Genomic DNA, 25,683 nt, shown 5'->3' on the forward strand with positions numbered 1-25,683 from the left:
TTGGGGCTTCAAGCTGGAGTGTATGATTGTATGAATTGGGGATAGACGATTTGATTATTTGGTTTGTTGGGCTACTTGATATGACACGATATGACTTCTTGTATACATACCTACACTAATGATACTACCCTTCATTCATTACTTTTCGTATAGATTACACTTCCCATCAGTCTCACGCCACTTCCACTCCTGAGCTTCGAGCTGGCATTGATCAAACGGCCACATTGTCTTCAAGTCGTCGCGATCCTTATCGCTTCCATACCAGCCATGAGAGTCTCGTAGATATGCCGATGAGCTTGCTTCACTCCCTCCCAGCGCTCCGCAGACACTCAACCATCCTCCTCCACCCCCAATGTCTCAATCATATCTTGCTTAAATTTCAACATACTATCATATATGCCAAGCTGTTCCTCGTAGATGGCAGCTTCTCCAGGGCTCATGGCTGGAATTGGGCAAGCCTTGTTGAATCAAAGCTTCTCTCATGAACCCCGTAGCCTCATCAGCTCATGTGTAAGTGGTACGATTCCATCTCTCTAGATCCGATGGCAATACCGGAATGGTCTAAGTAGTGTTTCGTCAATCTTCTTGGTTGCGCCTAAACGCGGGCTTAGCATGGCTAATCCCACTTCATATGCCTGATAGCAAAGAGATTCCTCTGCAGCATAGATACTTTTTCCGCAGGAACTTTGGCGAAATCGGGTATATTATCCGCATAGTATGTAGAATGCCGGTTTGATGCTTGCCCCCTGCCAATCAATAATGCCGGTCACTATAGCAGGGTCATCTTTAGAGACAAAAACATTCCTCTTGTGGAGATCTGGTTGGAAAAGGGTTGGTGCTGCAGCTTGGGTCTCAGGGTGTTGAATCAGATCTGAGAAAACCCTCTGACCTATGAATAGCTCCAAATACTTCTCTATGGAACCTTGATATGGTACTTGCTGTTGAATGGTGAGAGGATAATTAGCAGGCGGTAGTCGTGCAAGGCCATAGTCAAATCAGAGAAGAGGCATATGAAGAGAGATCGGGCCCTAAAAGAAGATAATCAACAAGTAAATCTTGCCAATGGAAGTGGTATTAACTCAACACACATGACCCTCTATTTGGAGTCCCAATAGATACTGCCGTTACAATGCGGTCCAATGCAGTGTTTGATATCCAACGTTTGCTTAGAACTAGTATCAAGAAACGGTGCATCGGCAAAATAAAGGCTCCCGTATGCGGGAAGGTCAAGTGTAGTTATTGGAAGAATACTTGTACAGATTGATCCAATGCATTTAATCTTCTTATCTGGTGGCATATCTACCCATGCATCTTGTAGTAGAACTCCGCTAGCGTGTTCCATGATAATATATAGCGAGTCTATAACGTTAGTAGGGTCATCACTCCAATCTAGAATATTCGGGATTGAGACTTTTGTATTACGTTGCACTATAAAATGTGGTTTTCAGTGTCAGACCATGGCTTCTTATTAATATCTCTGTTAGTTCTCTCTTATAATATGTGATTGTTGCAACTTTAGAATTGACTACATGTCTTGCTGATCCAGCAATAGATGTAGAGAACTTAACAACAATATTCCTTCCATTATCTGTTTCGAGAATAAACACTTTACTGAACCCGCCCTCTATCTTCCGGCAGCATTCAGGAGGGGTACCAGGCGGGCAGGGCGGGAGCACTTCTTGATACAAGCGGTCAAAGTCAAATCTAACATATCGCGCATCGCGCTGTTGTTTGTCGAGGTGTAACCACTGGCCAGCGGTGTAGGGGAATAGCACTATACCGTGTTATCAGTGTATACCAATCGAGGTATAGCAGCAAAACTTACGTGTTGGTATGCTTCCGATTCCTTCTTGAGGAATATCACCAACAATGCTTGATTGATGTAGCTGACGTGTTGCGCACGTCAAGCGCGAATTCTTGCAGTACCATCCTGGGATGGGTTTCACATGTGCTCTTTTGGTCCAGCAGAGGAGAGAGAGGTGACATCTCGCACTAATAGCTACTACAAAGCCAATACCATTTCCCAGCATAATGCATAGGTCTTTGTACCTCTATCGGGTCACAATTGCGTTGCAGGGTATATCAAATATGAGGTGAATCCCAAACTTTTGAGGCGTTTGCCCCTTTCCTGCGTGAAACTCGTCTCAAGCCGAGACGCTCGCGTCTCTCAGGGGATTCTGATCCCGGATCAAGGGGTTAACAACTTTGTTCGTCTTTGATAAGCGCCCAAACCAGCCACTGTTTTCTATTTATATACCCCATATTTCTAAAAATGGAAACTTGGCAGGTCCGGATAAACCTTCGGAGAAACAGCGGAAAAACCAGCAAATACACTAAACCATATTGGGACAAAGCCGCTATTATATAATCAAAGTAATATTTTCACGTGACGCTTACCTAAGCTACTACGTAAGTTACAAAGCCTCCTTCGCCTTCTTTAACTGAAGCTTTCAACAATTCACAATCCTTCAGCTCTTCTTCTTCCCTTTCTCTCCGTCGACATCTCCGTCTCTCGTTCGGACATCATTTTTAACCCTGTCATTTATTGTCTTGTTCTTTGGGCTAGCTGGATCTGCTCTCTGACTTGGTTCTCGCCACATTTCGAGCGTTTCCACCTCCTTCGACCCGTTCACGCGCGAACACCCAAGCACATACCAACGACCGCCGTTTTTTCGTAACACCCACCCAGAGCCTCGGTATATTCGATATTATTCCCCTAATTCACAGTCATGAATACTGCTATGGCGATGCCGGGGTTTACGGACTCGTTTTGGACGCCCGATTATGCCTCGGGCATCCATACACTGTTTACAAAGCTCCACCAGGGCATCGTGGAGAACCAACAGATTCTCACCATGGCCCAGATGCGTGCTGAGGCAGAGCGTGTATATGCTGCACAGCTAGGTGCCATTGCTCCGGCTATTGATCGAAAAACCGGAGGTTTCGATCGTGATGACGGTGCTAGTGTCCGGAAGGTTTGTTTCAAGCATGAATAAACGTTGGTTAGACATGTCGCTAAGCATTTTCACAGGCATTCGAATGCATGCGAAAGCAGATGGTCGAAGAACAAGCCATTCACCAGAAGATCTCGAGCAGCATTCAGCAACTGGTTATCCAAGAATTTAGCCGCTGGGCAAGCGAACATGAAGCCCGAGTAGTTACCTGCGAAAAGGCGCTTACCTCACGGCTGAAGGAATACTCTAAACAATGTGATGAAGTGAGCAGTCTGAATGAGAAGTATCTCAGCAAGTGTCGTCAGATTCACGACCGGGAGCAACAGGACTTGTTCGCCTTCCAGGAGCCTGAAAGTGCTACCGCAAGCCCAAAGCATAAACAGTTGACACTTAAAGCTCCAACCATTGTGTTGCCCGATCCGTTAGATGAAGACCCGGAACCAGTGGAGTTAGGTGATCACGTGTATTCACCAGAGCAATTGAAACCAGTGTTGAAGCACATGCTGGAGACTATCCCGATGGGAGAGGTGAAAGTGCGCCTGCTTGGGACATACTATAACACATCACTTGGATCAGACATCGTTGAGTACCTACAAAAGCATCTAGGTGCCTCTTCTCTCAGCTATGCGGAACGGATAGGTCAGGACATGGCTGATAATGGCTTTATAACCTCAATCGGTGCCATGGGTCCTAACCCACTTGTTAACACCACATTCACTGGTAGCTCGAGGTCTACCTACCAGTGGGATAAGCGCGTCTTTCAAATGACCGGAGTCCCTGAGAAGAAAAAGCCACTCAGTCGCTCTGGCACTACACTAAGTCGGACTAGCACTGGGATGGGAAGCGACGACATCCCTATTGACTCCCCCACCTTAACAGAACGCTTTGCTGCGTGGAATCCGCTTAGAAACCAGCTTTCCGACGAAACACCTATGGAAATCCTTAAACGCCAGGCTGATGAGGCCAATGAGCGCTACAAGCATGGTGTGAGACAGCTGGATGCTCTTCGCTGTAAACTCGAAGAAGAGATGTTTCAAACTATGAAATTTATGCAACAGTGCGAACTACACCGCCTTGAAGGCATCAAAACAGTTGTCATAGATTTTTCAAGCACGATCAGCAATGTCATTCCGTCATTGCAGAGCACGATGGATAGGATTGTTCTTCATCACGAGGCGATGCAGCCACTGGGTGACTTGCGCTACATGCTGGAGAACTATCGAACTGGCTCGTTTTGCCCAAAGGTTGTCGTCTATGAAAGCGGTTCAAAATCTACGGAGGGTGAGTTATTGATATTACCCCTGTCTATGCAAAGCTAAATTGGACTAACTATTACCTTGTAGAACAAACTTTTGGTGTTGACTTAGAAACATTGACGGCAGCAGAAGGGAAAAAGCGGGTTCCAATTCTTGTGACCGGTATTTTGACATATCTAGATAAACGTAAGTACTGGGTTATCATTACAGATGCAGGTTGAATTATCGGCTAATGATACCATAGATTATCTTGACCTTGAAGGAGATGACGCTCGACGAGCAATATGGCTCCGAGACGTTCCTCTATCTGAAACCCATAAGCTTCGTGCGAAACTGAATAGAGGCCGCTCTGGGCCAGTGGTGAAGGTAGATGATGAAGTAGAGGCCATAGGAGAAATGCTGCAAGAGTTCGAAATGCCTGTTGTCGCAAGTGTTTTGAGACTCTACCTTCTAGAACTTCCAGGTAAAACCCACCTACCTATTCTACCGCCAGCCAATCCCCTACTAACTTCAATATAGACTCAATTGTTTCTTCCAAGTTATACGAAATTTTCCGCACAATTTACACTACGACCCGTGACACATCTGATGAGAATCGCATCAGGGTCCTTCAAAGTACTTTAGGGCAGCTGCCACTTCCATATATCGCTACTTTAGACGCCATCACTACTCATTTCTGGCGTCTTGTCGATCTTACCATCCCTGAACAGGATCAATTTTCCACTCGTGAGGAAATCTATATTTCGGCTCTTGCCTCTAGCCTGGCTCCATGTATTCTCCGCCCTCGCGTCCAGAATCATCTATCTATGGATGAAAAGCATAGTCACCGTCTTGTGCGTGATCTGATTGTGCACCAGAAGCAGATCTTTGGAGAGCTCCGGCGTCTATCCAGCAAGTCTAGTAGTGCTGCATCCCAAAGACCCCGTGCCATCAGCACCGATGAAAGCAACCGACGAGCAAACATGGAAGAAAGGAACCGTGCAATTGCTAACAGGGCTAGAGGTACGAGCCCAGCTCCGTCTCCTCGCCATCGCCGGGACAGATCAGTGGGAAGCTCAGGAAGCACACGATTCCCAGTAAGCATTTCTGGTGTCACTACTTCTGAACGCAAACCAGTACGCCATTCTCTCGAGGTACCTGATGCAACTCCTACGGACACTACAAACTCCCACACCAACGGCACAAGTGAAGACACCTCGGCAGCAACTGAAAGTGCAGCTGCCCTAGCTGACGCTCCCTCTACTGACCGAGCCTCCACACCGCCGAATACCACAACTACAATAGCCGCCTCAGCCGTTCCATCGTCTATGACTGGAGAAGTTCAGAAGACAGGTTCGCTTTCACGCTCTAGCCGCTACAGCCATATCACAGGCATCAAGCGAGAGGAAGCTGATAGCACCGCATCGGATGTTCCTGCTCCAAAACCCGTAGGAGTAACGCTAGAAGATAAACCGATCGATGATTAGATTTAGCCCGATTTTGTATCATCCGCGGGAATAACCGCCGTCACCCTCTTCAGCTTTCCTTTGTTATTCCTTTTCTAACTTCTGTTTTTGTCATGATATTATGTCAAGAGCAACTGATTTAACGATATCCCAAACCATTTCTTACATTTTATTTATCAACCACTTACTTTTACTTAGTTAGATACGTTCTTTTGTATGATGCCTCCTAGTTTTTATTTCATTTCATGCCCACCGACCCTGCCCTTCTTCTTAGGCCTAACGAGTTCATTTACTCTAGTGCTCTATGCTGTACATTGAATGGTGCTACTTCTGACAACAGTGTACTATATACCCTTCGAATTACGGAATAAATCGTTCAAATACTGGATGCAGTACTCTGCTATAGGAGCACGCCGCGATTTTCGAGACCAACGTTAGGATCATAATCCCCATGCCTTGGTGTTTATTCTTTAGCGCTGGATACTAACAAAATATTATTTGATATCATACATAATCCCTGACTACGCCACTCTAAGATGCTGCCGTAAAACTCCCGAATCCAGTCAACAACCCTTAGTTACTAGTGAAACTCCCCGCGCGGCCTATTTTCAAGCATCCTCATGCTTTCAGGCATCAACTCGTCATCACCTGTCATCGGCCTCTGCTGGTACACCTTGACTGACTGTTTCTTACTAAACAGCCCTTTTATATCCAAGGGATCAAGGATCTTCATCTTCAAAGGCCTAGTGTCCTCAAGAGTGTCTTCTGGACTCTCGTCTTCTGCCTCCGTGCCATTTGAAAGCAAATAAACGTGGGGGTTACTCGGTAGGAGAGCTCCTGGGTGAATCACGTTGAACATGGCTGCGTTGATAAACATCACAAGAGCTTCCAAGCAAAGGAATGGTGCTTCTGTAGCTCGAAATGGGTGGTCATGAGGAAGAAAATTCTCTTGAAACTGTTAGACTATATTTTGATGTGGGTAGAGCACAGCTTTTTTGAACTTACCGGCAATATGATACCCCGATCTTGCGGCAATCAATAGGGAAGAAGCATATAGAGTGTATGTGACCTTGACCCATCCGGGAGTTCCGCCGATTTGTTGATGACTTGCCCTCCAGAATCCTCGGCTAGTGGCCCGTATCTGAAATACTAACACAACGACAACAAAGCATGCAAACAATGCAAGTTGTATAATCACTGCCGCTCTGATGAGATTCAAGCCCAGCTTTGCTTTGGCACTGTTGGGATCCCCTCTACTATCCATAATACCCGTTCCAATCCAGATGCCAATTTCTGCTAGGAAGTCGAAAAAAATGAATGTTCGAACTGTCCTGAGCGGAGATATTGGTGCTGCTGATCGGACATAACTGAATATGCGGCCACAGACGAAATAGTCTGCGCCTGCGTATGTTGGACCAGCGCCGAGAGTGAACATGGACGATATTCGCCATACTGTGCGTGGGTCTCCTATCTTGAGAGCACTCAGTGACCGAGTAACGAAACCAACACTAGAGAATGTTGTGCCGAGGACAAATGGCATAGTGAACTTTTGCGGTCGGGTAGCACTGTGCAATAATGGAGTGAGTGTTTGTTTCATGGCGTTTCTCAGATATGTTATGGTAGTGGACATACTTATACTGATATTCATGAAGGAAGGACGATGCAATGTATAGAATAGCGAATATGATGGCTGCTGGTTTGTTTGGGAAATAGTGGTATAACTCTGTGGTTATATCCTCTTTGGAAGACATGCTGGTACCCCCTATCTTTCTTTCCTATCAATGTGTATATTTGGGAGAGTAGTAAATAATCTGAGAAATGATGTGAGAAGTGTATTGGAATTGATAGAGGTATCGCTAGGTGATGCCGACTTATATACCATCTACGGAATATATATACATCTAGTCTGTGCACGATATCGACCCCTGAATTCGGTTATTGACCTGCGCCTCAACACTCATAGCTGAACCCAAGAAACTGAAGATGGGTAATTGTATAGATGGCTGGACACACTTTATTCAGAGCCGCGGATAAAAATGGGGCTACAGAACCTTGTTTGAAAGCCTTGGCCAGCGAAACTTCCTAAACGGGATATTTTGCGGGAGCTTAACTCTAAATAATATCACGTGATATGGATCAGAAAGCAAGGCTATTTTTCTCTGGCGCTTGTTTATGCACTGGTCTATGGAGCATGTGTGTGAATTACTTAAAGGAGCGAATATAATGAAGTGGCTTAGGCAACGTCAATTAAGGATAGGGTCACAGTACAATGTTGGTTTACATACTCTCACGCCAAGCGCTAACTATGCCAAGCCGAAAGTGACGAGAAAGAATATGTAGGATAAACAAAAAGACCCAAAACTCCCACCAATGCTAGATATAATAACACATGCAACGCCATAAAATAAACATGAACTTAGCTAATTATACATTAAAAATAATAAACCTTTTTTAGTAATCATCAGCGGCAAGCAATGCTTTGAGAATGCCCTCCCCAGGGCCGGAGATCTGGCTTTGTACCTCCTTCTCACCGACAAGGCACACAAGACCACTATCATCGGATCGAACCATGCCTTTGACGACGGACGGTCTTCCACGTCCAGACCTGGAGGGGGTAGAGAAGAGGCCTGATGCAGCAGGAGAACCAGCTCCGCGGCTACGAGCATCAACCTCCCCAACCAGGCCCATGGTTTCTAGACTGCTGATCACATCTCTGAACTCAGTGGCGGTAAGTGGTTGGAGGATATTATCTCGGCGACAAAGCCCAGAGTATGTTTCGAACAGCTCCCTGCTTGATGGGGCGGTGGAACGTGGTGATTTGGAGGGTGTCTTATAGACGACATTTGCGGTTTGCTGCTTCTTGCCAAATGAAATCAAAGCGCAGAGGGCAGCCTTTTGTTGCAGGTTCAGATCCTGAAGCCTCTCGATTGTACCGTTACCGAAAGTAGATGACGTGACGCGAGCGACGTGCGCGATTGTTGCGCGGGGAGCGGTGGCAGCGGTATATTCTGTAGGCTGAGGGGCAGGTAAGGATGACGCCAGATTCTTGTTTTCAAGCAGGGGTAGCTTGGAAGGGCTGGTTGTAGCGACGGAAGCCTTCAGTTGGGTCTCACGCTCCAAAAGAGAGATAGTTCGGTAAACTATATCAAACGCCTTTCTTAAGTCGCCTGACTGAGAGGCTACCTTTCGAGAGCAGAGTTGAATGGCAGCTGGATGAAGGAAAGGGACCTGGCTTGCAGCACTCTGGCACTCCGCGGGCAGTAAAGAACGAAGACGGGTGGTGATAACATCGGTAATCTGTGTAGGTGTATACGGAAGGAATGGGAGAAGATGAGGCTTTAAGTTCTTCGCCTTTAGTCGAGGCAAGAGTCGATCTGTCAAGTCTAGTGCGTTTGCAATTCCAACCAAGATGAGATGAGATAATTTGTGTAGGGACCACTCGAACAGTTTGTATAGGATCTCAATATCGCCGGATAGGAGATGGTCGATTTCATCCAGAATGACAAGGTAGAGAGGGCTAGACGACTTCTTGGGTAGGAACATGGCCTCTAGTCGCTCAGATTCACTCTTCCGGAATACACTGGTGCTCTCACACAAGCCTTCGAGGATATTGCTGTAGATATCTCGTGCATTCGTTAAGCTAGCACAATTGACGTTGGCCAATTTGATAGTCTCGGGAAACTTTCCAAGCTCACGCGACACCTCATCGACGAGTGCCGTTTTCCCAGTCCCTGGTGGCCCACTCACGTAGATGCATCCGCCTTTCCCCGACTCCACCGATCGTTGGATGAAGCTCTTCATCTCCCTGGCCTCGTCATCTCGACCGACCAGCTGGCCTGGGTTTACACTCCTGGTGAAGAGCTGTTTGGCAGCCGTGAATACCGAGCGAGTAGTCTTTGGCGTAGATGGAGTACGTGGAGTTCGAGGAGTCAAGGGCTTCCCACCGATCTGTACTCGGTGCTTTGGGGTAACTGGGAGGAAAGCATTTGTATATCTCTGTGCTTTTGGCGTGCTGAACTCAACGGGCTCAACATTTTCATCTAATACCAGGTTAGATCATTCACTGCAGAAAAGTGAATGCTAGAGAATTAACTTACCATTATCGTCTCCGGCTGTCGTCTTGTTGGTCTTGTCATGGTCGATACGTTTCGTTCGTACGTTACGGCTTGGTGTGTTTGCATCACTGGGGCGCTTGCGGGTGATGGTCGACCGGGAGCTGGAGCGTTTTTGGCTTGTCGACGATATAAAGGGGTCCTCCTCATCTGTATAGATCTTCTTGCTTGCCCTTGCCAAACGTTTGCTCGGAGATCGTAAAGAAGGTGTATCTGCAGTCAACCTGTTAATTCTGGAGGCAAGTCTATAACACAGAGTGCAATTTACCTGTAGACTCGAGAGCAGATCTCTGTCGTTTCCCCAGAACTGCGGAAGCCATGAGTGCGAGTTGGTTATTGAGGAAGTAAAAGTGCGTGGAGAGAGAGGTCTGGTTTCTGTATTGGCAAAGCAGCAAGAGAGGGTGTGGTTGTGAAGAAGTACAGGTGGAGCGCAGAGAAAGTACCTGCACAAGTACCTTTTCTTCAAGGCGGAAGTCACTTTTTTTTCTCGACGCGTTAAGGGAAGCGCGGGCGCGTCGGGGTCCTAAGTGGAAAGAGCCGCGTTGTTTGCGGGCGCGACGCGAGAGAAAATGAAAAGAGAAGGTTAGCCGAGTGAAGTCTTGGCAGGGACACGCCTGAAGAGGAAAAGTCGCGACTTCGGGAAGCTCGCGTTCGGGAAAATCATTCTTCCACTCCGAGCCTAATCGGGACATCCGGAAGGCCTACAGTTGCCCATAGAGACCAGAGACGCACCTTCTTTGCACAATTTTATGTTAGGCTTGGCAAGTGACTGACTAAGGTTACTGACTAAGCTGCCCCTCGGCGGTACCGGAGCGGAACATCATAAGGGCGGCCCGTTGACGTTCCGGCTCTTGGCGGATTTTCCATTCGATGCTTGTTTTTTCGTTGCTGTGAACATTCAAGTTGTTAAACACGCAAACAAGTTGATGCCTGACGGTAAGATCTCTTTACGGAGAATAAAGCAGAGACTTCCAGACTGTCCTCGAGTAATCTGATAACTTGTTTTTTACGTCCTTTAAATTGCGGATTTCTCTCTAGAAGCTACATACACTACCCCACGCATAAAACCTCTATTTTAAGCCTACCTACACTTAAGCAACCGATAGAGGGAACCGGACAACCTCGTTCTACGCAACCTCAACTACGCCTCACCTGTTGTGCCCTGCCCGGAACGGGCCACCGACGTCACCATGGCCGACACGACTGTGGCCCAGTTCATAGAGATCACTGGATCGTCTCCGGAGGTTGCTGCCCAGTATCTACAGTTGACGGACAGCAATATCGAGACTGCTATGCAGCTTTATTTTGAAAACGGCGGGAACCCCATCCAGCCTGCTGCGGCACCCTCTGCTCCACAGCCGTCGACTCAGCCTCGACGTACAGCCGGTTATGAAGATGAGGACGGGGTGGTACACTTGGACTCTGATGATGATGAGGATAATGAAAACACTACTGCGGGTCAGAGCTGTGCCCCTCGAGCAGCTAATGATACGTTTGATGCAGACCTGGAGATGGCGAGGAGGCTGCAGCAGGAGTTTTATACTGGTGGAGATTCAATAGGGGGTGGTTTAGACGAAGTTCGGGCGCCGATAGAGAGAAGGACAGAAACACTCGTGGGCCCGGATATGGATGATGGGTTTCAACCGGATATAATGAGCCAGATGCAGGCGAGAGCTGCTCGTAGAGGTATGGTTGACACGGCGAATCAGGGAATATTTTTGGTTAATGGCGACTAACCATGGAAAAGCAAACCGACCCGGGATCTTCAACCAGAGAGACGTCGACCGCTCCATCTGGAACGAAGACGAGCCGTCAAGTTCAAATGTTCTCTCACGCGCAACGGGGGGAGCCTCTGAGTCCTCCTCCAAAGCCAATATGCTGGCCGAGATGTACCGGCCTCCGTTCGAGATCATGTGTCGACTTCCCTGGGACCTGGCACGAGACGAAGGCCGAGAGAAGATGAAATGGCTGCTGGTTAACATCCAGGACTCCTCCATCTTCGACTGCCAACTATTAAATCGAGACCTATGGAAGAACGATGGCGTCAAGGAGACAATACGAGAGCATTTCCTATTTATGCAGTACTCAAAGGACGACCCTCGCGGAGCCCAATATATCCAATACTACTTCCATGGCCATGATGTGTCAGATAACTACCCACATATTGCCATAGTCGACCCACGGACTGGTGAGCAGGTAAAGACCTGGAGCGGTCCGCCGGTCGTCAAAGCCCCCGAGTTTTTAATGCAGCTGCACGAGTTCCTTGATCGGTACAGTCTTGATGCCAACGTCCGCAACCCGGTAGCCAAGCGGAAGCCAGAAGTCAAACCTCAGTCGAAGATAGACACAATGACAGAGGAAGAGATGTTAGATATGGCGTTAAAAAACAGCCTGGTGGGCCAGGAACCGACAAAGGCCGAAGATCCAGACGACCTGACGCGGAGTATTGGAGATATCAAGGGCAAAAGCAAGGCTGCTGCTGCTGTTGGGGATGGCGGAGACGCAGACATGTCGAATGGACATGAAGATGAGGAACCGTCAGCCTTGGACTCCGCTTTCTTCAAAATACCCTCTGACAAGCCGCACACTGAACCGGCCGCGGACCCGGCCACGACAACCAGAATTCAGTTCCGCCATTCGTCAGGTCGTATAATCCGACGATTTGCATTGTCAGACCCTGTCCAGCGGCTGTACGAATGGCTCAAGGCATCACCTCTGGAAAACAAGCAGGGCGTGGAGTTTGAGCTGGTGTCTATGGGCCAGAATCTGATATCCCTACTTGACCAGACTGTCGAGGAGGCCGGGCTGAAGAATGGAACGGTCATGGTTGGATTTATTGAAGATTAGATAGGATGTCTCTTGTCCTTATTTTTTCTTTTTTTGATATCTAGTACAACATCATGATACCACAAAGGCTGACACTGATACTATCCGCTTGAATACCTATCTAACCCAGAGGCATATCATTCCTTGTGTCTTATGGTTTTTCCCTCCACCCCAGAACCTACTGTCGATATGTACCACTTGGATTGCTCGTTTACTCTCTTTTACAATCTTTTCTTCCGTCTAAGGGATATGATAATAATAGGTAGAAAAAATAGGGAAGCAATAAAAGACGTTCATTCGAGTTTAGCCGTCTTCTCCTGCATTGCAAAGTGTGTGTATATGTGTGAGTCTTCGAGCTTGCCTTGTTGGAGTAAACAACAGAGCCTCCCTTTTCTCCCTCTCTCTCCACCTCTTGTTCTTCTTCTCTGCACTTCTCACCACCCAACGCGAGATATCACCGTCACTGAACCTGTTGAAGTAGTGCTGTATAGAAGTGAGTATAGCCCATCACCACTGTGATTTTATATGGTATTATGCTGGGTTGCAGCCAGATGCACTAAACAGCCTTAGCCTTCTAACGCGTCTATAAAAATAGTCTCTGTGAATCAGTCCACCAAGCATATATATATCTCCAGGCAATCCATCCAGCAGCCATGCTTGAAGATGAATGTCCGGGCATGAGCAGGTCCGCGTCTTCTATCAGTATCCACTCAGTTGGACCGTCAGGGCCATCGGATCTATCAGGGCCAGCACCAACACCAGCCCTGGCTGCTCCAGCAAAGAGCCCATCTCTAGAGACATCATCAGAGGCAGTATCTAAACCCAGGCCAGCTGAAGAAGAACAAGCAAGGGCATCAGAAAGCTCCTATGGTGCTGAAAGGTTCTTCATGCATCCTAGGAGTGTCTATATTGTCATCTCAGAACGCAGAAACATAAGTGAGAAGTTCCACTGGGGTATCATTGTTGCTCGCAGCCAGAGAGAAGGCCTCCTTTACCACCGTGTCTTTGATGGCAGCCAGTGGACATTAGAGATTGAAGAACACAAAGATATAACGGCAGACAAGGCTGTCCTTCTTATCCTGAAGGTTGGAGATGTGCCTGAAGTCACTCCCCAGTGGATTGAAGCCATCCAGCAGTGCATCACCACCGCTAACGTCCCCAGAACCACCATGGGGGCTGTCACCTGTCGTACCTTTGCCCTAGCTGCTACCTACGAGCTCGGAAACGGCGGCTTCACCAGGCTGTATCCGAACTGGAATAAGGCTAGGGGTATCGAGCAGGAGGCCTATCAGTTTGCCTGGTATGCTAGCACTCTTGGACGTCGCCTGGTGGTTTCCAGCCAGTGGAGTGACCTGTGATTAGATATCACTTCTGGGTGGCTATGGGTGTCTTTAAGGCGTCTTTATTGCATGGAGGATGGCTAAGATGGTATCAGAGGTCAAAATGTCTATATACTTATGGAGGATACGCATTGTCAGAGTTGCCAAAGGGAAGATGAAGATGGTTAAGCAGATGAGAAGCTGCCGATGTTTCTATCGTGTTTATTATTGTATTTGCCGACTTCACACTCAGTATCAACTTTATATCAACTTCAACCTCAGCTCATAAACAGTCCAATGCCCAACATCTTCTACACAGCAAGCAGCTCTCTATATAATCCTGGCTTCTGCCGACTGATTGGCTTGTCTTGTTGCTGGGCCGTCCAGCGCTTCTTGAGGCTCGAAGACAAAAACAACAACAAAAAAAAAACATCCAGCTTTCGGCCTCAAAAGACAACCAGCTTCGCCTCTGCTCTTCTCTTTCCACCTCTTCTCTTCAGTAGGAGAATTGGCCTTTTAGACGACCTTCTCATCTCTCTCTCGCCGTCTAAAGGCCGTCTTGACAGTCGTTTTTCTACTTGTTTACCGCTGTTTGGACGGTCCTCTCTCCCCGCGCTCCACTCGCTGCACGATAGTATAAAAATACAACCAAAATAAACCCAACAAACGGGAAAAAGAAAAGAGAGAGATAGACGAAGGGGGAAACACGATATATATTTCCATGCACGCTACTGTGACAGCTGTCGGCAGATTTACGATATCATCTCGCGTAGAGTGAGAGCGGGACGTTCACGATGGAGGGCGCGCTCGACCCCGAAACACTCTACACAAAGCAGAATTGCATCGGTACCACTCCCTCTCAGACAACGAGAAGAATCCGTTTGCAAGACCGTCATCTAACGCATTGCCCTTATCAACAGGTGGAGGCAGTTTTGGGAGGGTATACAAGGGGTAACGCGCTCTGCTTGTCCAGGTTTTGACGAGCGTTGATGCTGACATTGATACTCTTAGAGTCGACAAGCGGACCGGTCAGTCGGTCGCGATCAAGATCATCGACGTTGAAAATGCAGACGACGAAGTCGAAGATATCATACAGGAGATATCAATCTTATCGGAGCTCAATTCGCCCTACGTCACCAAGTATCATGGCTCGTTCCTCAAGGGATCCGATCTATGGATCATAATGGAGTTTTGTTCAGGGGGCAGCTGTTCAGATCTCATGCGTGCTGGCCGCATATCGGAGGAATATATCATGATTATTCTTAGAGAACTGCTTTTAGGGCTGGATTATCTGCATAACGATAATAAACTACACCGCGATGTCAAAGGTATGTTCGAGGGAAAAGTCCTTGCTTGTGTTTGGCACCTTTTGCTAAATTGACGTATGTAGCGGCAAACGTATTACTTACGGCCAGTGGACAGGTCAAGCTGGCTGACTTTGGTGTGTCCGGTCAGCTATCAGCTACGATGACCAAGAAGAATACCTTTGTTGGAACACCCTTCTGGATGGCCCCGGAGGTTATCAAACAGTCGGGTTACGACCACAAAGCTGACATATGGTCATTGGGCATCACGGCAATAGAACTAGCCATGGGCGAGCCGCCGCTTTCAGACATCCATCCCATGAAAGTCCTATTTCTCATTCCAAAGAACGCACCACCTACTCTCCAGGGCGCCTTTAGCAAACCGTTCAAGGACTTTGTCGACCTCTGTCTACGGCGTGACCCCAGAGAGCGGCCCACTGCAAAGGAGCTATTGAGACACCCATTTGTTAAACGTGCGAAGAAAACGACGTATCTGACTGAGCTCATAGAGCGGTACGAACGATGGTTCGCAAAAAATGGAAACCGGCTACCGGACGATGAAGAAGATGATGTGTACCGCCAGCAGGAGCAGTATCAGCCTCCCGTAGCTGCAGGAGATGATGACCTATGGGATTTTGGCACCGTACGTCCTGCTGGAGGAAATAGGGCTGCTGGATTGCGTGCTATGAATGAGGCTGCAGCAAATTCAAGAGCACAAGCTCCCAATGTGCACAGCAGAACCCAGTCAAATAGCAGCTGTCTTCCGAATCTCCAGGAGAATATCCCCAGGAAATCATCGAAAGAGACTGTCAAGAGCCCGCCATCACCGCAGAGACGGAATTTTCCATCAGCAACACCCCCGGCGACTCCGGGCAGTCATGTACCACGAGCCCCTCTGCCAACGCCCCAGCACCCTCAGACACAGACGCCGCGGCAACCAGCCTACCACGACCAGGTGAAGACGCCTACAGCTCTCGGGAAACCTCATCCTGTTTTACCACAACAGGAAGAGGAAAGCCCGAATACCCATGATTATGACAAAGCCCTACAACGGTCGCTGGCCCAGGACCTTAACTTCCTGAAGTTGGCAGAGTCTCCTAACAGCACACCTACGCAGCCTCGCCCAAAGCCACCTGCCCCCGAACCAATACATAGGAAGCCAGCTCCGATGCAAATACCTGAAATACCACCATTCAAGGGGCAATCTAGATCGTCAACGCCTTCCAAGCCCCCGGGACAATACCCTCTCCCTCCTCTCTCAGCCCATCCGTCATCCACTCCTTCGTCCCACCTCCATCATCAGCCACAACCACAGCAATATCCGGCTACTCGCCCTCAACCTCTTCCGCCAGCCCCAGAACGTACCTCAACACATCGCAAATCCCGCGATTCTCTGGACTCCATCTCTTCCCAGTCAACCGTTCATTTCTCCTCACAGGACCAGCCCAACCCTGACGAACCTATTACCGCGCTCAATGGAGTGATACTTCCCGCTCTTGAAGCTGCTCTCCACCGCCGCACATACGCTCTCAACTCCATGTGTCGAGTTCAACCGGGCACCCCAGCTAGCCAGCGCCCATCGACAGAGCAAATACAACGCCAAGCATACGCGCATGAAAAGCTCAAGAGGCTTGTAGTAAAGGCTGCCGGCATATTCAAAGAGATCGAACGATGGGACACTGAAGCGCCTCTAGCTATGGGCGGGGATATAAATGCTTTCCTTGAAGGATTTCTGGAAGAAGTTCTCGTTCGTGTCGAGCCCGAGGAAGACCCAGGAGAGTGATCCCCTGCGTCCAATTTCTAACCCCATTTGCTTTTGGCGTGAGGTGTTTTATTTACAACTGCTTGGGTTTGGTTATTTTTGGCCGCTTAACTCTATCATGTTGTTTCTTGCGTATTTTGATCTCCTTTTTCCCGCCTCTTCTTTACTGCTTTATACAAGCATGAGATGCCTGATCCCGATATGTGTTTATGTTTTTAGTTATGTTTATGATGCCGACACCTATGGGTCGGGTGAATGTTCAATGATAAACGAAGCATGAAATGTATCCTCTCTCCCATATGCTTTTATCTTTCCATGTAATGCGAAGTACAGACGTTATCAACCTACATCGCTTTTGGACATGAATCGCATTGATCGAATTGGTCAAAATACGAGCCACCAACAAGCCTGATCCTTACCTACTAGCGGGAGCTAATGCACGATTTAGTGGAGCATTATCTTGATTTTGACTGGCGGAAAATATACGAGCCATCTTCTGAAAAGGCATACCTTCGCAGAGAAGGTATCCGGGCACATGCAGAGTATCGTTCTTTTCAACTGGCCAGACTAGAAGGAATCATTTCCGCGTCGCAGTGGCTCATCGCCGATGATACAGCTCTATCATGCTAACCCTCGAAGAGAGCCTCCCATGGTGCAGGTTAAATACAGGCTAGCTCTCCTTAAGGACAGCTCCTGGAATAGTACCCTGCAAACAGTATCCTATGCGCTGTTCCAAACTTATACAAATAGTAATCATTATTCTAGATATGATTCTATCAAATATCAGGCTTCTGGCTTTATTTGTCCTTCTGGCACTGGGCGAAACACCGTCCAATATCGCCAAAATTCCCCCTCGTTAACGTAAGATATGCAATCCACAAACATACGTATAGCAACTTCACTTTCTCCGACCTTACTGTTGCAATATATAACAGTAGCCTCTACGACCAACGTCCTATGGGTGGCCCTATAGGCTGCTCCCCGGATATTCTCAAAGCAGCAAATCGTCGCCTGATAATTGGTGTATCAACAGAGACCGGAGGCCACTTCTTCAGACCTGGTATCAGTTTCTCTCCCTTTGTTGATATAGATAGTATCAGATGAACCAATGATACTTCTGGATAAGGAAGATCCCGTAAAGCTATAGGGGCCATTGCAGCAAATACAGCATTTGACGGAAACTGCCTTAACTCGAATACCAAAATAGCAGTGAGATTTCCTAGCTACGTTCGGATCAATTTCTCTACGATCATGACAAGAATTCCTCACTTCTTTCGCCTGGCCATCAACCCGCCCGGATACCTTACCGTGCATAGTCTCACATGATGGATATTGTTAAGCTTAGATTTGAGCTCAAAACCGATCCTTGAGAAGTGAATTTGCCAAACTTTACTCAATATTATCAAGAATCCCAAAAATTAAAACTAATTTGAGAAAGGCAATGCCATGCATGTCCGATTTGTTTATGTTTATCGTTAATATTAAAGTATGTTTCGATAAGAAAAATACACATGCTCGAACAATAAGGCCTTAGAATTAGATGCATATTCCTGAGCCAAAAATTAAACACAGTTAAGGCTACTCCATATAATTATGTGGTGGCTCTGAATAACCAATCCGTCTCTGGTGTTGGCACCATATAATTGGTAATATTAAACTCATTCGAGGCCTGTACTGCAGCCGCAGCACCAACGGCCGCAGCATTAGCTAGATCGGCAACTGTAATTCCTCCTACTGTTGCTGCTACAGCAGGGGGATTTGCTTGTGGTTGAGAAGGCGAGGCTGTCATTTGCTGTGTTTGATCTATTACCCCTAAGCCATTGATTTGCGGTGGAGCATGTAAGTTTCCTCCCGGAAGAGGCACACGCGGTACATTGAAGAAGTCAAAGATATCCAAGTACTCGAGATCATGAGGGCTTAGGTTGCGTGGTGGCGCAAGTGAAGTGGCATTGGTGGCTTTTGGAGTAATTAACCCGCCTACTGATGCCGTGGATCCTCCCCGAATTGGTGTGTGGCTATTGCTGCTGCCCTTCGGAGGTTGATGGGAAATTAAAAAGTCGAGATCAAACGCGCACCGTCTCATATCAGCTAGAATCTTTACGGAAGAGGGCGCTGTGCGATCCGCAGCTGCAGAACCGGATTGTTCGAATTCATTGTATTCGTCCAAGACTCGCTGTAATATCTCGCTGTATCGCTTCGCAACTTTCCAATATTGTCCCATGCGACGAAGAGTATCGACGAAGAAAGTAATGGCAGGATCTAGTGTATGGGCTACTGTTGACCCGTTTACTAGGAGTAGTCGAGCAGATACCCAGAGCGTAAATGCAAACGGGGGACCAAACTTGTCTAGGACATTGTTGTCCACGACGAACCCAGCAATCGCCCGGATTCTTTCAGTGGCAGCTAAGCAGCGTTGGATGGCACCGTACGACGGGGTGAAAATAGGTGAACGGGTGGTAGGATAGGCAGCTGATGAATGCAATCGAATGATAGTACTTCGGGAATGTTAGCTATTAAAGTAATACAGTATTGGGAGTTTTACATACGTTTGGTATGCCGCATGTAACATAATCCAACCACAATGAACGGACCTGGACTTTGAAGGTGTTAAGTATCGGCCGGACATGGCAAAGGAATACTCCTTCGGTAAATGATACTCCCATGCTGTCAGCTCATTATCAAGTTTTCGATAGGTAGACTGCCACTGTTCAACATCAGCGATTGCACTAATATCAACCGGCCGTTTAAGGAACAGGTGTATTTTCGATAATATGCCTAAAACCTCCATATAAAATCCAAAAGAGCCCATATATTGGCTTTGACCAACGTGCTCCATCTGCTCGTGGGTATTGAAAAACCTTGTCTCAACAGGTTGATTTTTGACAAAATATTCATCTTTGCATGGGAGTTTTCGGTCTATTTCCTTTATATCCAGTGCAAAGTCGAAGGCAGTAGCTATTGTGGAATATCTATCTAATAGATAGGCTGCCCAGAATAGTCGCCGTCTGCCTTCGTCCTCTACCCACGTTCTAGAGTCGGGAAGTATGTTGGCTCTAAGAGTATATATGGATGGGAACATCGTAGCGACCAGAGAGGAGGTGGCTTCTACAGCTAGGCCAAGCTGGACCACAGATCTAGCAATGAGTGCAAGTAATTTCCACCCTGGAGGGCCATTTGATGAGCCAACAACGTCTAACGCCAAGATAACCAGAGCTTGTAAAGACGTTACTGATGAATTGTCGAGGCCGTATAGTATAACTTTCTGTTTACAAGCGTCGTGGTACCGTTTTCGGTTGTCTTCATTCAACCGCGTATCTTTTGAAAACCGCAGAGTCGTGGCAACTATTGCGTATAAAAGCATCCGATCCTCTTCACTTAATGGAGATGGCCCAAAAAGAGTATCTAATGTTGTTCTCCGGTGAAGTATAGGGCACCACGCATTGATATGCTCAAAGTACAAGTCAACCAATGAATATAATAGATCGTAAGGCGGGAGATCGGCGTTGGGATCGGCGAGGGATGGGCTATCATGACTTGGAGAGTAGATAGGCACAGTAGGAATCCTTAAGGATGACGAGTCTTTAGGAGTAAAGATATGTCGATGTGTTTCCACTGGTTGCTGTGGTAGGCCTTGTGTCGACAGGCCATTTTGAAGCTGGATTGGAGAGGTATTATTCATCGATTTATCTGAAGGCGTGGATGTGCTTTGTTCTTGAGTATAGCTTCCAACAACCGAGATACGGCGGTGCTGTGTCGGAAGACCCGAGGTTGATGTATGCGGATATAATCCATCTCTTGGGCTCGATTCGGGGGCGGCGGAGCGGTCTGATGGAGAGCTGTAGGAAGGGACTGCTGGCGGGCATAAGTTCAACTGATTTTCATTCCCTGGACGACGTTGACTTTGTATTATATGCGTTTCGATAAGCCGTGCTTGCGCTTGGATGACTTCCTCCAAACGATCTATCAGGAGAAGAACAATTAGTGCTATGCCTTTAAGAATAAATGCAGGTTCGTGTAATGCCAGGTCATAATACCTAGCCGTTGTTCAAGTTCCCTTCCATACCCAGCCCTCAACCCTGGCTTCTTTCGTTCTTTGTATTCGCATGGATGGCCGTTCCGAGCACACCAACCACAGCTGGGTTGCGTGCGATCTACCAGGCGGGTGAGTCCTCTTCAGCCTTCAACTCGAAATCAAGCTATACGCACCACACTTCACTTTCCGCTGCTTGCAAAGTTCGCATCTGAACTGGTTAGCGACAGCATCACGGTCTGGCACCTTCGACGGATTGAGAGGAAGAAGGGTGGGGTGATATACGAGACCATCACTGGACGTTTCCTTTTCAATGACCTATCTGATGATTGGGAGGCTTTTCGATCCACTGCGCCGACGTCATTGCCGCTCTCCTGTGCCGACCAGACGTCTTCTGGGCTTTCGGCTTCATCGCGATCGTCTGCTCGTCTACCAGTTTTAACCTGACCAGCGGAAGGCAAGGTGTTGGCATTTCTGTAGCCGTGTGGAGAAGGAAATGGATGCTCCATCGGCGCACATTAACTAACACTCTGATAGCTGTACGGAGTACGAAGTCGCTGTACGAGTTATGCGCAGTTGAACAGCTGTCGTTAAGACCGAGTCCTGGGCCAGACAGGAAAACGCTAGGGGATGAAAACTGGTGGTAATGAGATCTGGCTCACTTTACAGCGCCAGTTTGCGATCGAGTGCAGCCGCTTCTCGCCAAGGCGACAACCCCAAGCCATGTGAGGGAATATGGCCGGGGAAAGAAGCAGCCCGCCGACTGGTTGAACTGAAGTTTGGCGGCTTCAGCCCTGGCCCTGGGCCCTTCGGGAGTTGAGCCCTCAACAGGCCAGCGGCGTCTCTAGTGCATGCCTGGTGGCTGATTCCACCCGACACGGCGTTTTCAAGGATCCTGGATGCACATGCCCTTCCGTCTTGGAAAATACCAGTAAGGAATGCACGACAAAGCCTTCTAGACTCCTAAACTCGACCTATTCAAGTGCTGAATGGCGTACAGAGTAGAATATAACTATACTATCCAGGCGAGTTGAAGGAATCCGTAGAAGGCTTGGGATTTTGGCTATGCCGGATGCTCAAAACTTAGCCAATCAGCACTGAATTTTTTTAAAGCTAGATGCTTCCCTATAAATCGAAATATAGAAGAACTTTGAGATTATTACACCGTAATCTGTTATCTGGCGGCGCGCATGTCTTAGTAAAGCTCGGAGTGGATGTGTCATTAATGGGAAATATTAGCGAATTTTCCGTTCGTTGCCCCATTTTATGCAGCCTGTGGACTTGGGACACATTTGTAATTAATGGTTTATCAGACCCCGGGATCTAGGGTGAAAAAGGTCATGTTTCTTTGAGTCCGCCATGGTTCGTCCTTGGCAGCATGGGAGAATACCCGCTGTGCTAAAGAAAATATTCGGCGTGTCAAATTCTCCCGTCCGTTGGACAGCCTCGCTCTATATCCTTGCCGCTCGTGTCAATTCTACTCCGGAATGATGTGAGCTGTCCTGGATCCTGGCATCACAATTACAATCTGGCATGCTTCAACTCTCCGCGTGGCTTTTGCTCTCTCGCTTGTGGAAGACTGTTGTGATGCAGCTCCCTGGCCTGAATCTAGCGTCTGGCCAATTGACGTATAAATCCGGTCGAAACAACTTATCATATTAGCCTGTCTCCCAAACCAGTGCTGTCGATAAACCTGGCCTTCAGGCGATTCCTCCACTTAGATATAACCAAGACGCAGGGAACGGAGGTTTCTTGCATCTCAGACGCATGCATTGAGTCTAGTTATCGACTATCCTGAATGAGATATAGAAATAAAAACAAAATGTATCACATTTCGCTTTTTCATCTCGTGAAGTTGAAAGTTGAAGTTGAAATTGAAGTTGAAGAGAGAAAAAAAGTTGCTGTTTACGGATGATTACGTAATAAATACAAAAAAAGAACCAACTTTTTTTCAACCTCAATCATTTTCTTTTATATTGAACAGAGACAAAACTTCCCTTCCGGCTCTGGCTGGTACTGTTCTTTGGAGTTGCAAATAGCCTGGGATCTAGAGAGATCCGGCTGGGAGTTGGCGAGATGATGCGCTCTGCAAGGATGGTATATGCCATTGTTGACGATGGCATGCTGGTTGGTCCCTCATCGTGACCGGATAAAATCTTCATAGCAACTGAAGGATTGCACTGATATCTATGTGTATCATATATTTCTTCTTTCAAGCATGCAAAATACCCAGTCATTTACTTCTCGGGCCTTGGCGGCCATATCACGAGTGCTTTGGCGAGATGATGATACGATTGTGTTTCTCAAGCCCATCAGGCCAGCCCGACTAGCGAATCAAGGCCTCCAGCTTGGATCCAAAAAACGTGTTCTGGAGAATTGGGCGGGAAACAACCTTAGATGTGCTTTACATAGTACAAGCCATGAGGAAACATTTTTGCCGTATCCAGGAAACACGTTATATCATCTCGAGCCCGAGCACCTTAATTATGCTTTCCAGCCCAAATATTTTGGAAAAACTCTCCTCGGGTTAGCTTAAACCTCTCCTCGGTACCATATCTCCTCGGTGTATCTTCACCCGAGAAACTCCGGAGCCATGTGGAGAATGGAACCACTAATTCACCACGGCCAACACGTTCACACGCTCAAACTTCCGAGGCGGCTAAATTGTCGCTACAATTGTTACCTTCCACCGCCAAAGTTCGCTAAAGAAATGGTTACGGCTGTCTAGTAGATACACATCAATCGATATGGGGGTTGGATATACCTGGTCATTGCGCCATTTCGCTATAACCCACCGAAGGCGGACCCAGGTACCCCATGATCTCTCTTGGTGGATAAATCATTTATCTGGCCAAATCTCGAGTAGCTATATAGATATAAATACCGTTCCAAAATTCCATCATTTAAAGGACCAGGCAAGACAAGGGTTATAACCCATAGAAATCCAACCCTGATTGCTTATACCCCATTATTTCGTTACCATGGCCGTTGTATTCCCTACTATCAAGGCGGTCAATGCCTTTATTATTGATGGAGTTGGTTCCGGGGGCGATTATCACAATGTAAGTTATTACCCCCAGCGTCAATACCTAGATACTAACGTGTTTACTTTCTTGTATCAGGTGAAAGGAGGGCATTGGCTCATTGATTCTCCCATTGCAACCCCAATGGCTAGATGGGAACAGTACAGAGGCTCTCGAACTAGTTGGGGGATAAATGTGCTTGGCTCCTTTTGCATTGAAATAGAAGCAGCAGATGGCACCAAAGGGTTTGCAACCGGATTCGGAGGCCCTCCAGCATGTTGGCTGGTGGCACAGCATTTCGAAAGATTTCTAATCGGCGCTGGTAAGGATTGATCAGCTCATTGCAACAAATTCGATGGTATGAACCTGTGTTCTAACAAGTTTCCCCATGCAAGACCCTAGGGACACAAACAACCTCTTTGAAAAGATGTATAGGTCCTCCATGTTTTACGGACGAAAAGGCCTTCCCGTTGCTGTCATCTCAGTTATAGACTTGGCTATATGGGACTTACTTGGTAAGATCCGCAATGAACCAGTCTACAAACTCATTGGTGGTGCAACTCGTTCTCGCCTGGATTTTTATTGCACTGGTCCGGAACCAGGCTTTTCAAAGGCGATGGGCTTCTCAGGTGCCAAAGTAGCGCTACCATACGGGCCTGATGAAGGTGCAGGTGGCCTGGCCAAAAATGTGGAATACCTAAAACAACAACGAGAAAAGGTCGGCTCAAACTTTCCGCTAAGGGTTGACTGTTACATGTCCCTAAATGTTCCCTACACAATTGAGTTAGTCAAAGCTTGCGAGGCGGAAAAGATCAACATCGACTGGTGGGAGGAATGCTTATCGCCCGATGATGTTGATGGTCAAGCTCTACTGAAAAGAGCTCACCCAACGATCAAATTCACCACCGGCGAGCACGAGTATTCTAGGTACGGCTTTCGGAAGTTGATAGAGTCGCGCAATTTAGATATCATCCAGCCTGACGTTATGTGGGTTGGAGGTATGACCGAACTGTTAAAGATATCTGCAATGGCAGCAGCTTATGATATCCCGGTTGTTCCACACGCCTCTGGCCCTTACTCATACCATTTTGTCGTGTCTCAACCAAACTCGCCTTTTCAGGAGTACCTGGCTAATTCCCCGGATGGAAAAACTGTCCAACCCGTGTTTGGAGACTTGTTCTTAAATGAGCCAATTCCAACCAAAGGCTATCTCGATGTTAGCGTGTTGGACGAACCTGGCTTTGGACTCAAGGTGAACCCCTCTGCAAAGCTCATACCAGCTCGATATATCCTCACTCCAAACCCGCAGAAATCGCTTAGAGATAACGGCATTGTTCACCGTAACAAGCGTGAGAAACACAACAGCGAAAACGCTCGCCCGATAGCGAATGGCATTATACAACACTAACCGAAGCCCCTTCGGGGATGTGGACTGAGCAATCGTTGTTCTCTTTCTTTTTCTTCCTAGCTACTTTGTACCTATGAATTTAGACAAATATGTGGCTTTCCTGTAACAAAAGCACTATGATCCTATGTTTGATATTTGACAAACCTGGATCTAGAAGAGGTAGCTCCTTTCGATTTGAGCGGTTGCGATACATGTCTAGATTCGTTCATCGTAAATAGTGATAATAATAAGTCTATATATTTAC

At 47.4% G+C, this 25,683-nt stretch overlaps 9 protein-coding genes across 9 annotated transcripts; 5 read left to right on the top strand and 4 right to left on the bottom strand.

Annotated features, from left to right (window-relative positions):
• Positions 1 to 138: 138 nt before the first annotated feature.
• Positions 139 to 2,030, bottom strand: MCYG_07317 (conserved hypothetical protein; the record flags this gene model as incomplete). Its single annotated transcript, XM_002843488.1, has 7 exons — positions 139 to 356; positions 423 to 503; positions 548 to 653; positions 729 to 934; positions 1,120 to 1,428; positions 1,457 to 1,774; positions 1,826 to 2,030. 7 exons carry the CDS (start codon positions 2,028 to 2,030, stop codon positions 139 to 141), a joined length of 1,443 nt encoding a protein of 480 aa, XP_002843534.1.
• Positions 2,031 to 2,729: 699 nt separating this feature from the next.
• Positions 2,730 to 5,676, top strand: MCYG_07318 (RhoGAP and Fes/CIP4 domain-containing protein; the record flags this gene model as incomplete). The annotated part of the gene is made up of 4 exons (XM_002843489.1): positions 2,730 to 2,975; positions 3,032 to 4,235; positions 4,455 to 4,673; positions 4,730 to 5,676. The coding sequence occupies 4 exons, from the start codon at positions 2,730 to 2,732 to the stop codon at positions 5,674 to 5,676; spliced, it is 2,616 nt and encodes an 871-aa protein (XP_002843535.1).
• A 559-nt stretch (positions 5,677 to 6,235) lies between these two features.
• On the bottom strand, positions 6,236 to 7,406 carry MCYG_07319 (RTA1 domain-containing protein; the record flags this gene model as incomplete). Its single annotated transcript, XM_002843490.1, has 3 exons — positions 6,236 to 6,603; positions 6,661 to 7,220; positions 7,288 to 7,406. The coding sequence occupies 3 exons, from the start codon at positions 7,404 to 7,406 to the stop codon at positions 6,236 to 6,238; spliced, it is 1,047 nt and encodes a 348-aa protein (XP_002843536.1).
• Positions 7,407 to 8,106: 700 nt separating this feature from the next.
• Positions 8,107 to 10,087, bottom strand: MCYG_07320 (cell division control protein 18; the record flags this gene model as incomplete). The annotated part of the gene is made up of 3 exons (XM_002843491.1): positions 8,107 to 9,695; positions 9,753 to 9,980; positions 10,036 to 10,087. 3 exons carry the CDS (start codon positions 10,085 to 10,087, stop codon positions 8,107 to 8,109), a joined length of 1,869 nt encoding a protein of 622 aa, XP_002843537.1.
• An 870-nt stretch (positions 10,088 to 10,957) lies between these two features.
• MCYG_07321 (UBX domain-containing protein 2) lies at positions 10,958 to 12,614 on the top strand (the record flags this gene model as incomplete). Its single annotated transcript, XM_002843492.1, has 2 exons — positions 10,958 to 11,453; positions 11,515 to 12,614. The coding sequence occupies 2 exons, from the start codon at positions 10,958 to 10,960 to the stop codon at positions 12,612 to 12,614; spliced, it is 1,596 nt and encodes a 531-aa protein (XP_002843538.1).
• A 632-nt stretch (positions 12,615 to 13,246) lies between these two features.
• MCYG_07322 (conserved hypothetical protein) lies at positions 13,247 to 13,951 on the top strand (the record flags this gene model as incomplete). Its single annotated transcript, XM_002843493.1, has 1 exon — positions 13,247 to 13,951. The coding sequence occupies one exon, from the start codon at positions 13,247 to 13,249 to the stop codon at positions 13,949 to 13,951; it is 705 nt and encodes a 234-aa protein (XP_002843539.1).
• A 755-nt stretch (positions 13,952 to 14,706) lies between these two features.
• Positions 14,707 to 16,999, top strand: MCYG_07323 (serine/threonine-protein kinase 24; the record flags this gene model as incomplete). The annotated part of the gene is made up of 4 exons (XM_002843494.1): positions 14,707 to 14,758; positions 14,833 to 14,863; positions 14,924 to 15,240; positions 15,303 to 16,999. 4 exons carry the CDS (start codon positions 14,707 to 14,709, stop codon positions 16,997 to 16,999), a joined length of 2,097 nt encoding a protein of 698 aa, XP_002843540.1.
• Positions 17,000 to 18,569: 1,570 nt separating this feature from the next.
• On the bottom strand, positions 18,570 to 21,517 carry MCYG_07324 (conserved hypothetical protein; the record flags this gene model as incomplete). The annotated part of the gene is made up of 5 exons (XM_002843495.1): positions 18,570 to 19,473; positions 19,525 to 19,682; positions 19,806 to 20,938; positions 21,185 to 21,326; positions 21,359 to 21,517. The coding sequence occupies 5 exons, from the start codon at positions 21,515 to 21,517 to the stop codon at positions 18,570 to 18,572; spliced, it is 2,496 nt and encodes an 831-aa protein (XP_002843541.1).
• A 2,472-nt stretch (positions 21,518 to 23,989) lies between these two features.
• MCYG_07325 (galactonate dehydratase) lies at positions 23,990 to 25,439 on the top strand (the record flags this gene model as incomplete). The annotated part of the gene is made up of 3 exons (XM_002843496.1): positions 23,990 to 24,070; positions 24,131 to 24,353; positions 24,427 to 25,439. The coding sequence occupies 3 exons, from the start codon at positions 23,990 to 23,992 to the stop codon at positions 25,437 to 25,439; spliced, it is 1,317 nt and encodes a 438-aa protein (XP_002843542.1).
• Positions 25,440 to 25,683: the final 244 nt, after the last annotated feature.

Source organism: Microsporum canis, genomic scaffold (genome assembly GCF_000151145.1).
Source record: "Microsporum canis CBS 113480 supercont1.7 genomic scaffold, whole genome shotgun sequence".
Taxonomy (NCBI): domain Eukaryota; kingdom Fungi; phylum Ascomycota; class Eurotiomycetes; order Onygenales; family Arthrodermataceae; genus Microsporum; species Microsporum canis.